The 15,257-nt window shown below is 64.1% G+C and overlaps 7 protein-coding genes across 7 annotated transcripts in view; 4 read left to right on the top strand and 3 right to left on the bottom strand.

Annotated features, from left to right (window-relative positions):
* Positions 1–1,302, top strand: part of F751_6243 (hypothetical protein) — a gene marked incomplete at both ends in the record, with an annotated part of 3,544 nt that extends 2,242 nt beyond the window's left edge. The window contains 3 exons of the mRNA XM_011400686.1: positions 39–543; positions 712–972; positions 1,166–1,302. Of these exons, the coding sequence (XP_011398988.1) occupies positions 39–543; positions 712–972; positions 1,166–1,302 (903 nt within the window). The remainder of the gene's footprint in view (positions 1–38; positions 544–711; positions 973–1,165) is intronic.
* Positions 1,303–1,937: 635 nt separating this feature from the next.
* F751_6242 (Extracellular serine proteinase) lies at positions 1,938–4,143 on the bottom strand (the record flags this gene model as incomplete). Its single annotated transcript, XM_011400685.1, has 3 exons — positions 1,938–3,191; positions 3,438–3,499; positions 3,660–4,143. 3 exons carry the CDS (start codon positions 4,141–4,143, stop codon positions 1,938–1,940), a joined length of 1,800 nt encoding a protein of 599 aa, XP_011398987.1.
* A 1,799-nt stretch (positions 4,144–5,942) lies between these two features.
* Positions 5,943–6,092, top strand: F751_6241 (hypothetical protein; the record flags this gene model as incomplete). The annotated part of the gene is made up of 1 exon (XM_011400684.1): positions 5,943–6,092. One exon carries the CDS (start codon positions 5,943–5,945, stop codon positions 6,090–6,092), a length of 150 nt encoding a protein of 49 aa, XP_011398986.1.
* Positions 6,093–6,249: 157 nt separating this feature from the next.
* Positions 6,250–8,054, bottom strand: F751_6240 (Prohibitin-1; the record flags this gene model as incomplete). Its single annotated transcript, XM_011400683.1, has 7 exons — positions 6,250–6,465; positions 6,645–6,725; positions 6,885–6,983; positions 7,139–7,249; positions 7,447–7,520; positions 7,667–7,828; positions 7,943–8,054. 7 exons carry the CDS (start codon positions 8,052–8,054, stop codon positions 6,250–6,252), a joined length of 855 nt encoding a protein of 284 aa, XP_011398985.1.
* Positions 8,055–8,649: 595 nt separating this feature from the next.
* Positions 8,650–9,764, top strand: F751_6239 (SNF1-related protein kinase regulatory subunit beta-2; the record flags this gene model as incomplete). Its single annotated transcript, XM_011400682.1, has 3 exons — positions 8,650–8,755; positions 8,884–9,008; positions 9,141–9,764. The coding sequence occupies 3 exons, from the start codon at positions 8,650–8,652 to the stop codon at positions 9,762–9,764; spliced, it is 855 nt and encodes a 284-aa protein (XP_011398984.1).
* Positions 9,765–10,155: 391 nt separating this feature from the next.
* Positions 10,156–12,301, bottom strand: F751_6238 (LON peptidase N-terminal domain and RING finger protein 2; the record flags this gene model as incomplete). The annotated part of the gene is made up of 6 exons (XM_011400681.1): positions 10,156–10,467; positions 10,649–10,735; positions 10,850–10,947; positions 11,109–11,269; positions 11,455–11,543; positions 12,263–12,301. The coding sequence occupies 6 exons, from the start codon at positions 12,299–12,301 to the stop codon at positions 10,156–10,158; spliced, it is 786 nt and encodes a 261-aa protein (XP_011398983.1).
* A 313-nt stretch (positions 12,302–12,614) lies between these two features.
* On the top strand, positions 12,615–15,171 carry F751_6237 (Plastidic ATP/ADP-transporter; the record flags this gene model as incomplete). The annotated part of the gene is made up of 6 exons (XM_011400680.1): positions 12,615–12,761; positions 12,824–13,390; positions 13,618–13,694; positions 13,902–14,002; positions 14,139–14,512; positions 14,731–15,171. 6 exons carry the CDS (start codon positions 12,615–12,617, stop codon positions 15,169–15,171), a joined length of 1,707 nt encoding a protein of 568 aa, XP_011398982.1.
* Between the last annotated feature and the right edge of the window lie 86 nt (positions 15,172–15,257).

Raw genomic sequence — 15,257 nt, 5'->3', positions numbered from 1 at the left:
CCGGCCTGCTGGGCGCGCTGCGCGCCACTGCCGCACAGCTGGTGGCCGAGGCGGTGGGCCCCGGGGGGGACTCTGCCGACGAGGGCGCCGGCGTGAGGCCGAGGTCCGGAGGCGCCCGCGAGGCCCTGACCCTGGACCAGAGCCTGTACGTCTACGGCGGCAGCCAGGCGCGGGAGGAGCTGCAGGAGCTGGGTGCCGAGTGCTCGCGGCTCGGACACCGAGTCTGCGCCGCAGAGCAGGACCCCGTGCGCCGCGCCGCGCTGGAGGACGCGCTGCGCACGCTGGCCGAGGCGCTGGGGAGTCTGGATGAGGGAGCAGGAGCGGGTGTTGGAGGTGCCGAAGCGGGCGGCGATGCGGGGGCGAGGGGAAGCGAGGAGCTCGCGAGGGACGGCGCGGCTTCGACCCAGCCACCGGGGTCGCGGAGGGCCCCGCCCCCACGCAGCGCGGCGCTGGAGCGGGGGCACGCGGTGGTGCGCGATGTCGCCGAGGAGGCGGTGGAAAGCGCGGAGTCGCTGGGGGCCAGGGCCGACGTCCTGCCCGCAGGTGGGTGTGGTGCGCGGCCAGGGGTTTTTCCGTCCCTTTGCCAAAGGGGGAAAGGGGTGTAGAGGTGTGAAGTATGGCATGGACATGGGTCGACTTGTGGGTGAAAGCTGCTCAGATGAGGAGGTCCGCCTCCGACCCACCCTCCCCCAACCCCTCCACCCCAACCAGGGACGAAGCACCTGGCGGAGGTGGCAAGCCTGGGCATGGAGCGCACGCTTTCTTTGGCGCGCAGCGTGCTGCACAGCGCGCGCTCCGCCCGCCCCAGCGACGACCGCATTTCTTGGCCCAGCGAAGCGCCGGCCGTGGCGCGGGTCCTGCGCGGCGAGGCGGCCTGCGCGCTGCGCGAGCTGGGAAGCGTGGAGGCGGCGCTCCTGGCCGCGCTGGACCGGCTGCGGGGGGATGGCGGTGGTGAGGTGGCGCACGATGACGGTGAGGCGGCGAGGGGTCGAGGGAGGGGGGTCCATCCTGATGCTGGGATTGGCGATCGGCGTTCCTTTGTTTGGGAAGCGCGTCGCTTGCATCTGGAGGAAGACCCGAGGGGTACTTGTGGCCGGGAAAGTGCAGCTGCTCCTCAGCCTGAAGGCATGCATTCTCATGTGCCCCCGCACCCGCCCACACGCAGACGCCGAGAGGCGCGAGCTTATGCGGCTGGCGGAGGAGTGCCGGGCGGCGATGGCGGCCTGCCTTGCCCTCAGCACCCCCCTGGTCTGGTGGTCCTGCTGCGCCTCCCGGGCCGGCCCCGCGGCGGAGCCGCGATGACACCCCATGTCAGCCGAGGCACCCACTGGCAGCATAATTCACACCCTCGCGACCCTCTTGCTCTGCACCCTGCACGCAACAGTCCCACCCATGGCCATGCCTCTCGAACAGTCAGGGTCCAGAGCGACCCTCAGCCCTTGCTCGTACAAAATGTGTTCACATACAGAGTAGAAAGGGTAGATACTGGGGCACGGAGAGGGAGCCAAAATACACATGCGTTGTTCCAAGCGTGTTCATAGGGGGCTGGGGTGCAGTCTCGGCCGTCGGTCAAAAGGCGCCAGCCAGCCAGCAGATGGATGGGACCGGCAAGCAGGGAGACAGAGGCTGGACCCTCACAGACAGATCCATGAGCGCTGGGCGATGGGGAGCTGCGGCATGCGGCGCATCCCGTCCCCACACAAAAGGAAGGGGACGCAACCCATGGCGGTGAGGGGTTTCGGCGCAGCAGGGCGGCAAGGGGTGTGGGGTTCTATGGGCGTGGGGTTCTATGGGCGTGGGGTTCGTCACAGGTTCGCTGGTCAGCAATGGTCAGCCTGCCTCCTGGGGAAGGTAGGTGCACAAGGGGCAAGGGGGGTTCGCGGGGTGCCCGGCGCCGCGGCGCCGCCGCCGCCGCTCCCCCCCCAGCTCCCAGGCTCTCAGCCCGAGGGCCCGCTGGCCGCCTGCACCGCTGCGTCAGAGATGACGCGGGAGTAGAGCAGGAGGTTGGCCGTGGAGGCCGGCAGCGCGTCGGCCCCGATCTTGCCCTGGCTGGCGGCGCCCAGGATGGCGCTGGACACGTCGGCGGGGGTGGACTGCGGGTAGGACTCCAGGTACACCGCGGCGACGCCCGCCACGTGGGGCACGGCCATGGAGGTCCCCGAGGCGTAGGTGTAGGCGGCGTCGTCCACCACCGCGCAGCGCGAGGAGCCGCCGCAAGCGGAGTAGATGTTGACCCCGGGCGCAAACAGCTTGATGCAGGGGCCCGAGTTGCTCCACTTGTACACGCCGTCCGGCTCCCCCGCCCCCGAGCCGTTGTACTTGGTGGCCAGGTCCGAGGCCGCAACGGTGAGCGCGGCGGGGACGTTAGCGGGCGCGACATAGCACGCGTCCACGCCCGAGTTCCCCGCCGCCACCACCACGGTGATGCCGTGGGTGTTGACCAGCGCGGCCACGGCGTCCTCCAGCACGCGCGACCAGGACCCCACCTGGATGCCCAGGGACAGGGTGACCACGGCGGGCGCGGCGTGGTTGGCCGCCACCCAGTCCAGCGCCGCCACGGTGTTGGAGATGGTGCCGCTGCCCTCGCAGTCCAGGATGCGCACCGACACCACCGACGCAGCCTTGGCCACGCCTACCGTCAGGCCGATGGCGGTCGCGGCGACGTGCGTGCCGTGCCCGTCGCAGTCGTCGCAGTTGTCGTCGTTGTCCACAAAGTCGTAGCCGTAGGCGGCGCGGGACGCGCCGCCCCCCCACCGCGCAAACTCCTGGTGGTCCTTCTTGATGCCGGAGTCGACGACGTAGATGGTGGTGCCGTTGCCGGTGCCAGTGGTGCCGGCGGTACCATACCGATACTTGCCATCCAGGGGCGGGTCACGCTGGTCCAGCCGGTCCAGGTTCCACATCTTGGTGCCCAGCACCTCCGTCTTCTCGCCGGGGGCGGCCATGGCGGGGCCGCCGGTCACGCCCGCCGCGTCCACGGGCGCGCCCTCCGTGCCGTCTGTCTTCACCGACTCCTCGAAGGAGTGCAGGGTGGGGAGGGGGGAGGCACCGCCCAAACCCTGCTGCATGCGTCGGCGGCCGCCGAGCGCGCCGCGGCCGGCCTGCTCCCGCCGCTCCTCCAGGGGGCGGGGGCGCCAGAAGGCGTCGTCCTCCGCCTTGTGCACGATCTGGTTCTCCTCCTTGTAGTAGAGCTGCGCGTGGTTGTCGAGGGGTGGGAGGGGGGGGTGGAAAAGCAGGCTTCCAGACGATGCAGAAACAAACTGCTCCTCCAAAAGTGCACGAATCCAATCTCACAGATGCGTCTGAGACTTCTGTCGTCCTCAGGGGGCCCCAAAGGGCGCCATGGAGAGTAATAGCCTCCAAGTGCAACGAGGCATGCGCGCCCACATATTTGCATGGCAACATTTGTGCCCGTGCTCTCTTTCCTCCCAACTCACCGCGCCAGGGAGGCACGTCTGCAGCTTCTGGAGCTCCGCTTCTGTCACCTTGCCGCTGAAGCCTGCGCAGCAGGCACGAGGCAGACCAGGTGTGCGACTACAGCAAAGATGCTTCCCGCACTGCAGTCTCCTGAATGGGCACTGCGCAGCAGCCAATGCCCGAGGATACCTTGGAAAGGTCGTGATACCCATCCACCAGCCACTCTTGAATAGATTGCTCACCGAAAATCGTGTTGGAAAACACGTGCTGGCACAGCCCAGGCATGTGGCATTCGGTAGACAGTCCAAACACAGGGGCCAGCATCTTAAATCGCAGGGGCGATGCCCCGCACATTAGGTTCAATTTTGGGATGTAGAATATATCCTGTAGGAAGAAAAGGGGGGAGGGGCAGTGGATTGTAAGACCTGCTGGGCATAACCATGAGTGCGTAGGTCGGGGGGGCGGGAGCTGCTCAAGAACATGGGGTATCCAGCAGCAGGCGCGACAACCGGGAACGTGCATGCTGCCGCCCACCCGCCGCCGTTCTGACCCATTGAATGTACACTCCATCTCACCTCGAACACGACGATGAGGTCTGTCGTGGCGTTGGCCTCCGACGGGGCCGGGGCAGGCGACGGTGAAGGGGGGGGGGTCCCGAAACCAAACCACTCCGTTCCCCAGCCGCTGGACGGCGCACCGGTCGCACATCCAGCCAACATGCAGCATGCTAGCAGGAAAACACATGCGTGCCTCATGCCGCCCTATTCCAGGCACTTGGCTGCACAGATTCCGGGTCCCGCGCGGAAGGTGGGACTCAAGCTGTCGCGCAACGGTGCGTCAGGACGCGGGCACGGGCCCTCGTGCGCCAAAGAAGATTTTAAACGGCTCCAACCGACATTACAGTCCGAGTGAGCTGGAGACAAGATCCTCAGCGTGGTACTTGAAGAGGGAGGGGCCCGAGAGAAGCCACACGACACGGCAGCACCGGGCGGGAACCAGGTCCTGTCCGCACGGAGGGCTGCAGAAGGTGTAAAATTGTAATGCAGCTTTTCTATGATGAAAGTGGGTAAGAGGGGTCCCCGTACTGGCGATGGGCCGAGTGGAACGCGCTGCACTCTCGTCACACGAGTGTGGCTAATCGACCCCGTGCCATGACACCAGGACCCGACGGATCGCCCGCTGCTACCATGTGGAGGAGGTGCGCAGGACCGCGGAGCTGAGTAGGTAGCTAGCTGCTCGTAATCTGAATTTAAACAAGGGCTTGAAAGAAGGTCCATTGAAGACGGTAGCATGCACCTTCCGGCAACGTCATTCTTGAGGTTTTGGGGGCCGGGTCGCGTGAGTGCGTGCGCGCGGAATGGTGTCTGGCCACTATCTTGCATTGATGAAGGCAACAAGTATTTTTCAGTCCCAGCGACCGTTTTGAATGGCTGACAGCAGTGAGTACGATGCTGAGTTACCGCGGTGATCCAGGCCGCTGCTCTGCAGCGTTCATCGAGACTGTTTCGGCTATCGAGCGGGACCCGGCAGCATTGTCACATCAATCTCGAATGTTATGAATAACATTGCTTCCACATCATATTTGATCGATGTCTCTTATTCATGAGTGAAGAGTACCTCACCTCCACCCGAGAGTAGTGTGCCGCTTGACAATCACTTTGGGCCGCGCGGCCTGTGTATGGCGAAAGTGCTGTGAGAAGGCTCACATTCACGGTCCCAAAGAGACGAATCTGGGCAATGCAGGCTCAAATCTCTATCAGAGCGCTTGGCTTCGCATAAGAGCACCGAACCAGGAACCTTACAATGTTGAAATTTGGTATACAAGGAGATCCAGTCTCTATAGAAACCCTGGAGGATGACAAATGGTTTGCTGTTCTTTTCTGAAACTCATGTATTGCGGGCCTATGCTGCCACACCCGAACATAAATCAGGACTCTGACTATCCAGTGCCATCCGAGAAACTCCTTTTCCCTGCCGCCCCACTAGAACGTCAGTCTTCCTTTGATGTCAACTCTGTCCGCTGGGTGGCTGCTGCTTGAAGCACCGTGACTCCTGCAAGCATACATCACGAGTTCACATCAGCATGGATAGCACGAGTCTGATCAACGGCAATCAAATGCATACATTGGGACGCACATCCTTCCCAGGAGCAATGGACCCCCCTCTCCTACCTAGTAGCATGATGCTGGCTCCAGCCCACCACCATGCTCGCAAAGGCTCCCCAAAGACGGCTCGCCCCAGAATTCCGCTGAACACCATGTTGGCGGCAGTACTGGCTGCCGTGGCAAACAAGGAGGAGGTGTGGGCTAGGGTCCGATGGAAGAGGGCCAGTCCGAGGATGTTGCACTGCGTGTAGGTTGGGAAGTGCCAATGTTACTACGTCCTTGCAGCATGCCTGGGAGTCCCCAATATTTGCTTGAACGACACACCAGGTGTGTGCAGCCCTGCACACATCTCAAATTGCCGGATTCCACCATTTGAATCCACGCACCAGTACAAGGCCAACATAGCAGAGCACCACCAGGATGACATTCAGTTCGGGCCTGCCAGCGAGCTTGCCGAACACTGGTCCGAGTGCTCCCAGCGCCCCTCCCGACCCTATTGCCAGCAGGGCGGCAGCCTCATGCCTGACATTCAACGCTCCAAGGCGGGGCATCTCCCATGCGCGATGCTGATCGGGACTGAATGCCAAAGATATCCGCAATCGCTGGTTCTATAACCCCCACGATCACTGGGTCATCGACCGACACCACTCGAATATTGCAACACCTTTGCTACTCTCTGCTCATACCCGGAACATTCTTTCCAGTCCACGCTTTACAATACATCAAATCATCCAGGCAGCTGGAACAACATCCTGGAGGCGCCACCCTCCCCGCCGGGCAGGTACGTGACATTCCGGGACTTGGCGAGGGTCCCCGCCACGTCACGGGCGGCCTCGATGCGGCGCAGCTCAATCATGCCAGCCCCCGCAGCCCGGGTGGCCTCAGAAATGAGTCGAGCAGCCTCGGACTCTCCCTCCGCCCTCACCACTGCCGCCTTGCGCTCCTGGAGGAGATTCGGTGGGTGTAAGGGGGTTGGGGTGAGCACAAGTTGCCGGAGGCATCTGGTACCTGGAGGGGCAGCAGCAGCCCCTGCTCCAAATTGTGATGTGCCTTGCGCAGCCGCCTGGGTCTCTGACCTACCGCCGCCAGCAAGCAGCTAGACCTTCAGGCGCGAGGTCTCACCTGGTCGGCCTTCATGACAACAAACCGGGCGCGCTCAGCCTCCTGCTGGGCCACCTGCTTGGACTCCACAGCCTTGGTGAACTGCGAGGGCGAGCAGGCAGCGGGAGAACAGGTGGGTGGGTGTGTTTGCGAAAGGGTTTGAGATCACCTCATCCACGCCTCACGACATGGTAGGGCGCCGCACGTGCAGGCAGGCAGGGTCCAGGCGCGATGTCCCTCCATCCTGCCGCCCCGCCTCACCTCGGCGCCAAAGGACAGGTGGGTGATGGCCACATCGTCAATGAGGATGTTGAACTCCGCGGCGCGGCGCGTGAGCTCGCTGCGCACCGCGGTGGATACCTGGGGAGGTGGAAACGGTGGGAGATGGGGGTTGAGCTAGGCGCACATGGGTCTGTCTGCCTCATTCCTGGAGTTCTGTCCCGCCCGCACAGACAGATGCATTTCTGGTTCCACACCTGGTACCTACAATCCCGCATCGCCATGCCCAGTCGCACCTTGTCACGCTGAGTCAGCAGCTGCTCGGCCTGGTACTGCGCCACCACAGACTTGAGCACCTCATTGCCGATGGACGGCAGCACACGCTCATCCCAGTCGAGGCCCAGGTTCTGGAAAGGGATGGTGTGATGAACGAGTGAACCAAGCATTCAGTTGTTAACAACAGAAATGAAAGGTGGGGCTTGTGGACCATCAGAGACATGTCTTCCCATGCAGGACTCGGCGTCTGACACGCAGATCTGCAGCCCTAAGACGGTGGAAACGGCTGTGCCTTTCCTATCCCCAAACCAGCGCATGTCTCGCCCACCCTGAATGTGAGTGCCAGTCTCTCGACATCCGGCTTGGAAAGCACACGTAGGGTAATGTTGACCATCTGGAGATCTGCGTACGGTCACGGATGGGGCGCATGGCAGGAGAGGTGAGGATGCGGGTTCTTAATGACACCGACTGTCTGCTGTCCGCACAGGCGCCACTGTGAATAGGTTTGGCAAAGGCACCCCTCGGTAGCCTCCGACAAAACTCCTCACCCTTGGTCCCGGTCACGGAGCTGATGGAGCGGGGCCGGGTGCGGATGTCCATGACGTTGGGCGTCTGGAGGTAGGGCACGCGGAAATGGGTGCCCTCACTCACGGGAGTCTCCAGCACTCCCGACACGCGGTCGAACATGATGGCCCGCTCGCCGCCATCGACTGCAGGGGAGGTAATTGCGACGTTTTTCCAATGCATGCATGCAGGGGGATGCAGGGCACCCACACTCGCTTCACTCCGGGAGAGAAGCATCAACCCGGGCAGGCGTCACTCACCGGTGTACAGGGAGGCCTGCAGAGCGCTGGCGCCGATTCCCAGTCCCACGGAGTAGCGTGCAACCTTGGAGAGGATGTTGGCCAAGGCCTTCGCGGCCTGCTGCTGAGCCATGGTGACAAACTCCCGAGGACTCTTCTAGGCGTTGAGCCAACGGTGCCACTCCCTGACGATCCCTCGCTGATTTGATGGGGTATGACAAGAATCGATGATAATGCGGGGGATAGGCGTCACAACTGGGGCCTCCCGGTCCAGCGTGTGGGCGCCGAGATGACGGTGGCTTTCCACCAGGCGTGATTCACCCCCACGACATCGGCTCTAGGCTGGGGTTGAGGGGCCTGGATGAAGTAGTTGCAGAGCTGACATTGCAGCAAGTGCGCTCTGTGATTCCTTTGGAACTCTGTGTTATAAGTAAGGACGATCAAGCCTTCAGAGCGTGCCTTAAGCTGCGGCCCCCACACTGAGTTTGGCAATGGCCCCATAGAGCTGCCCTGCGACACGGACCTGGCATGGTACGTACCCTACTGGAACTCATTTGGACGCCCAGATTCTGTAGCCCTAAGCTGTGCATCGCTCCTCCGCGCAGGGCCAGACCCACGGCAAGGGCCCACGCACGGTGTCGGATGGGGACGGGTACCCCGTCCCGGGCTCCCCTTCCCCCTCCGCCTTCTCCCCCGGCTCCCCCCTGACCTACAGTCCCCAGATGCCCATGGAGCCCTTTTCCTCTCGCTCCGAAACGCATCGCTCCGCCATCCCCCAGGCGGAGTTCGAGGGTTGGGCTGCCCACCCCAGGGTGGTACCCACCGTCATCGCATGTGCGCGCGGTGGTCGGGGTAATGGGGCTGTGCCCTGTCTCTAGGGACCTGACGGGGTGTTCGCTGACGTGGTATTCGGCCCCCAGCCGCAATTAAAGGGCCTTCCCTTTGGACTCCCTGGACCGCAGGGACGCATGGCGGCAGCCACGTGGAGCTGGAGGGGAGCTGGGACAACTGGTCGCAGCGCCACGTCATGCAGGCCTCCGGCAAGGACTACACCCTGGTGAAGCTGCTGACGCCGGGCATCTACCAGGTGCGGCACCGAGCAGGCTGCGGGGAGGAACCGGGGGTGGGCCTGGGTGTGGGTGTGAGGGTGACCCCTGATCAGCCCCTCCTCCCATCTCACGGCCCGACCGGCCCCCTCCCTGTCCCTTCATCCCCACAGTACAAGTTCATCGTGGACGGCATGTGGCGGCACGACCCCAACCTGTCGTCCATGTTTGATGAGGTGGGCAACATCAACAACGTGCTGGAGGTGCAGGAGTACGTGCCCGAGAACCTGGACTCGCTGAGCGGGTTCGAGCCGCCGCCCTCGCCGCCCTCGTCCTACGCCTCCCCCGCCCCCGCCCCCGAGGATACGGCCAAGGAGCCGCCGGCCATGCCGCCCCAGCTCCAGCTCAGCCTGCTCAACGTGCCCCCGGCCCTGGACGCCATCGCCGCGCTGCCCCGGCCCCAGCACGTGGTGCTGAACCACCTCTACCTCCAGCGCGCCTCCACCAGCACCAACGCGCTGGTGCTGGGCGCCACGCGCCGCTACCGCGCCAAGTATGTCACCGTCGTCGTGTACAAGCCGCGGCGCCGGCGGCGGCCGGAGGGCTTCGGCGCGGGGACGGGGCACCCCGCCGGCACGGCGGCCGCTGCCAGGCACGGGCGCGGAACCTCGGCGCCCATGGACGTCTCCTCCCCAGCTGCCTCGGGCGTGCACCAGGGGGAGCCGGCATTGCGCCACCCCTCAGGCGGCTACTCCCCGCACGACCACGCCTCCAGCTACCAGGTCCCCGGCTTCTGAGGAGGAGGGACGGCGAGGTGGCGGGGAGGCGGACTGGGATGGGAATCCTCCGACTCAAGGGTGCAGCCGTGCTCAGGCGGCGGTGGAGGTTCCCCTTTGCAGTCCAGGATGCGACCTGACCCAAGCCCTGCCTGCTGGCAGGCAGGCTAGGACCGCGTTCCAGGCTGCGCGCTCTAGTGCCATGTACATGTGCGCTGCTGTGCTCATGGAGGGTCAATATTTACACCCAGGCAGTGTAAGAGCACAGCGCACTGAGCTCAGTGGTGAGGATTGTGCACTGACTGCAGGTCACATCAGGGAGCTGTCAGGAGGGTAGGGGTGGAGATCCCGGCTCCAGGGAGGTCTCCCAGTCCCCATTGCTTGAAGGCCACCACCGCCCGCCCACTCTCAGTCAGTCCTCGTCGGAGGAGCTGTCGCCGCCCCCCAGCGCATCGTCTTCCTCGTCCACGTCCCACTGCGGCCCCACCAGCCCGCTCCGCGACCCGGCCCGGCCCTCGGGCGCGCCAAACGCGCTGCGCACCGCCCACTCCGCCTGGTAGAACTTGACCACCTGGCTGAGTAGGTCGCGCACCATGTTCAGCCGGACCATGGCGTCCTCCTGCTGCAGCACAATCTGCTGCTGATCCGGGAAGGCAGGAAATAGGGAGGCCACCCACAGGGACAGCGAGGCGGGGCTCAGCGTGCACAGCTTGAGCAGCAGCTCCTGGGTTTGGTGGGAGGGGGAAACGAGGGGGGTGGGGTTTGGAGGGTTGAGCATCAGAGAAAGCGTGCATGGACCCCCCTCCTGAGGGATCATTGTGCTCCCCCTCTCTGCAGTTTCAGGGGGTCGTGCAAACAATTTACCCAGCCATGCGTCTGCCATTGTGCCCAACCCTCCTGCTCACATCTGGTATCCGGATGGTCCCCAGCTTGCCGCCCAGCTCAGACATGGACTTGAAGAGGTCCACCACATCCTTTGCAGCGCTGGCTGCCTGCTGATGCGGGGGTGGGCAGGGGTCTGCTGGTGCACGATCTGCCCGTCAAGCAACTGTTACCATGCCCTGGCTGACGGCCTGCAATCCTCCACGAGACCCACGTGCACTCACCGCATCCGAGTTGACCTCCTCCTCTGCAAAGTACTCTACTTCACAGACGATGACGGGCTGCTGCTGGACGACCTTCAAGATCTTGAAGCGCTGGCGCCCTGGTGCAGTATCCGGGTGGTGGGGAGGGGCTGAGCCATCACTTGATCGAGGCAGAAGTCCCATGTGGCATGCAGGCGGCCCAAGAATCCGCTAGCCTCAGCAGATGCCATGCATAGGAGTCATGTGCACAGCCTTTGCATAGCAAGACCCGACCCCTCACCCTTTGTGCTGATCAGGATGCGGCCGTCGTCCAGCCGGCGGTGCCGAGTAATCTCCAGCAGCGTTCCCACGGAAGATATGCCATCCTCAAGGACAAAGGTGGTTCCGAATCGACGGGTGCCCACCCATGGCTTGTCCTCTGAGATAAGTCCCTCCTCTAGTCTGCAGCCAAGGAGGGTTCACAGAGTTAGTGGAAATAAAGCATGAAGTATGGCTGATGAAAGCCTGGATGTTGTGGGGCGGTGCGAAACCCCCCCCCCCTTCTCATGGGAACTTCAGGACTGGTCATAAGTGACACTTGCAAAGGCAGGGACATGGCCAGCATGGATGGCTCAGACGATGCTCACCCATCTGCCCCGGCAAGAAGGGTCGAGAACAGGACCCTGTATCGGGCCTCGAAGATCTGGAGGGGCAGGGCCGTCTCTGGGAAGGTCACCTTCCTCAAAGGGAAAATGGGCAGGGATTCCCTGCGTGTCGCTCTTGTCGGTGATGGGAAGGATCTACCATACCGTCTCAATGTCCGCGCCGGTCGAGGGCCGAGGCCACAGGCTGGAAGTCTGGGTGACGGCACCCGAAACGATGTCCCTGCTGCCATCATGGTGTGGCCATCCGCCGGCACCCCCTCCACAGAGATCTAGGGGCCGCTTCCCTTTTGAGCAATATGTCGCGATCAGACCGTCTCCTGCAGAATTTCTTTCACAGGGATGCATGCAACCGGCTTGAGCTCCGCAGGTGGGCCCGCCATGAAAGGGGTGGTGATGAGATGCGGGCCACCCCCTCCATGGCGAGGAGGAAACGGGGATCCATGTCGTGGAGCCGATACGAATGAGGGTCCAGGGCCGAGCCCTACCACCTCAAGCAGCAGAGTCGACCCTTCAAAAGGTCCTTTTGTCTCTGTGCACCCCAGTCGGGGTTTCAGAGAGCCGCACTGACGGGGAGGCGCAGCCCTGCCCTCCGCGCCTGCGCCGACAGTGGGTGCCACAGCCCTGAGCACCCTGCCCTGGCTCCCGGCAACAACTGCCCGCCCTAAAGACTCCGTCCCGCGGGGGATACGGAACCATGGATAGGGTCGGGTGGAGAGCAGGAAGCTGCGCTCAGGGCCAGGGCTTGTGGAGAGCGAGACTGGGCACGGTTCCCAGGGCGCACCACCCCCACCTCCATGGCTCCAGCCCAGGCAGAGCCGGTACGCCGCATGGGCATGCGGGGATAACATGAATATATAATGACTCAGAAATGTGCATGGATCCCTGCGCTGCCTGCCCGTTGAACACCTTTCCCATCCGTCTACCCAGGTGTTTTTTTTCCACACAGCCAGCTGCCACGGCAGGGGCTGGCTTGGGCACGGGGCGGCAAGGTTTCCTCCACCCATGGCAGCGCGCCGGGAGGTGCCGACCACGATGCACCATCCGACCCCAGGGGCCCTTCCATTGAACCGTCTGCGGAGGAGCAGCCTGGAGCCCCCGACACGAAGACTACCAGCCAGGAGCCTGGGGCCGCCCGGCCGACGATGCGCCGGCGGCGGCGGCCCTCCACCCTGGCCCGGGTGCTACTCCAGTTCCCCCTGGAGCTGAGCTCCATCCTGTCCAAGGAGGATGCGCACTACCTGGAGAAGCGCGCGCGGCGGCGGTGGTGGAGCCGGCGCTCCTTCCCCCGCGTCCCCACCGACACGCTGGAGGTGGCGCATCGCACGCCCCCCCCCCCCTGGCCGTCTGGCAGAAGGTGCTGCCCCTCGGCGCCATCTTCTTCGCCGCCTCCTTCAACCTCACCATCCTGGCCAACCTGAAGGACGCCATCATGGTGACCACGGCGGGCGCGGAGACGCTGCCCTGGCTGGCCTCCTGCGGCATCCTCCCCGCCTCCGTCGCCTTCTTCGTTGCCTACGGCACCATGGTGGAGCGCTTGCCCCAGCGCGCCGTCTTCTACGCCGCCGTGGCCCCGCTCCTGGCCGCCTATGCGCTGTTCGCCGGCGCGCTCTACCCCGCGCACGCTTACCTCCACCCCGTCGGCCTTACCGCCGCGCTGGCCGGGGCAACGCCCCCGGGCCTGCACGGCGCGCTCAAGATGGTGGAGCACTGGACCTTCTCGCTTTTCTACTGTGCCGCGGAGCTCTGGGGCTCCGTCGTCATCTCCATCCTCTTCTGGAGCTTGGCCAATGAGGTCTGCACCGTGAACGAGGCCAAGGCCGTGTACCCCCTCATGGGCATCGCCGCCAATGTGGCGCTGGTCATCGCTGGGTCCTACCTCAAGTGGGTCAACGCCAGCGTCGCCCACGGCAACACCCAGGTGGGTGGTTGGGGAGGGGCGTCGTGTGATGGGGGAGCAAGCACAGGAAGTGGGGGTCCCAAGAGCAGGGTCCAAGTGGAGTGGAGTGTGGGATGGGATCATGGGAAGGGAGAAGCCTCGACGCAGTGCAGCCCGGGCCAGGCAATGAGCTGGGGCAGCGCGGTTGAGAGGTTGGCAGTCTCAATCTACAGACACTCCCACAACCCCTTCCTCATTTCCCCATGTAGCTCATGCTGAATGTGCTGGTGGGCACTGTCATTGCCATGTCTGGCGTCATGGCCGTTGCCAAGTTTGTTATTGATACGTGAGTGCCTGGGCTCGATTCCTGGTCTTGTCGGTGTGTTTGTGAGTGGGGCTTGGGCATGGACCATAGCGATAGCCATCTTTTCACGGATGTCATGCCAGCCAGTGAATGGCTCCCATTTGCCTTGGGAGGCCTGCCTCATGAAATACACTGCACACCCCCTGCCATGTAAGCTCATGCCATGCTGTCCACCCTCCTTCCTACCAGGTATGTGGTGGGTCCCTACTGCAGCCTCGACGAGCGCTCCAGCCCCAAGGTGCTTAAGAAGAAGAAGAAAAACAAGGGGTCGCTGGCCAACAGCCTTTCAGGTAGGGGGGGTGGTGTTCTGGCAGGATGGCGGCCGATGTGCAAGGGTCTGCCATGGTGGATTTGCCATGCTCTCCCGGCTCCTATTACAAGCTCCGACCTCCCCCCCGTCCACCCTTACCCGGCCTTTCCCTGCAGTGCTGAAGGAGTCGCCCAAGGTCCGGAACCTGGCGATGCTGGTGGTCAGCTATAGCGTCTCCCACCGCCTGTTTGAGTTCGCATGGAAGGGAGCGCTGCGCACGCTGCACCCCACTCCCGGCGCCTACCAGTCGGTGCTGGCCGACGTGGCCATCGCCACAGGCTATGCCACCATCGCCCTCATGCTGCTCAGCCGCTACGTGTTTCAGTACGCGGGCTGGGCGGCGGCCGCAGCCGCCACGCCCACCGTCATGCTCGTCACCGGCGGCGCCTTCTTCGGCCTGTCCATCGCGGCGGGGGCGGGGCTCACGCTTGGCTCCCTGGGGCCCCTCCAGCTGGCGGCGCTGGGGGTGGGCACGGGGGTGGCAACCCAGGTATGTGGTGGGGGGGTCATGTCAAGAATGGGGCGGGACTTTGGGCTGATCATGTGCAGCATGTGTGCTTGGAGGGGTGCTGATGAGGCTGTCGCAGAGGGCTCCAGGCTGCTCCAACTGTCTCTGGACAGCTTCAAGCCCACTCTGTTTGTCGGCCCCGCATATGGCCTGGTCCCACCCGCCCATTACCTGAGATGCACACTCTCACCCCGCCCTAGGTCTTCGCGCGGTCGGCCAAGTTCAGCTTGTTTGATCCGGCCAAAGAGATGGTGTACATTGAGATGACGCCGGAGGAGAAGTCCAAGGGCAAGGCGGCCGTGGACCTGCTGGGCAGCCAGATCGGAAAGAGCGGCGGGGCCTGGATCACGCAGGGCCTGATCCTGGTATCGGGGTCCATCACAGCCAGCCTCCCCCTCATCTCCGCCGTCTTCCTGGCAACGCTAACGACCTGGCTGGGCGCGGTGCGCAGCCTGGCCCGGCAGATCGCAGACTACGAGGCCGAGAAGCAGGCGCGGGAGGAGGCGGGGGACCCCTCGGCGGGCACCGGGGGGGAGCATGCGCGGACCACCCCGCCGCCTGGCCCGCAGCAACCGAGTCTGCCGCCCGGCAACGGCGCACATGCAGACGCGCCGACCGCCCGCAGGCCCCTGGCGGCGTGAGGGGAGGACTGTTGCTGGTCCCTCGCTCCTGGATCCGACCTGACACTGGACCCTGGGAACCCATTGGGGCCCCCCTTGCTCGGTGG

The sequence above is a fragment of the Auxenochlorella protothecoides genome (assembly GCF_000733215.1).
Source record: "Auxenochlorella protothecoides strain 0710 unplaced genomic scaffold scaffold85, whole genome shotgun sequence".
NCBI classification, from domain to species: Eukaryota; Viridiplantae; Chlorophyta; class Trebouxiophyceae; order Chlorellales; family Chlorellaceae; genus Auxenochlorella; species Auxenochlorella protothecoides.
Note: the sequence above shows the minus strand (reverse complement) of the source record. Positions and strands in the feature narration are given on the sequence as shown.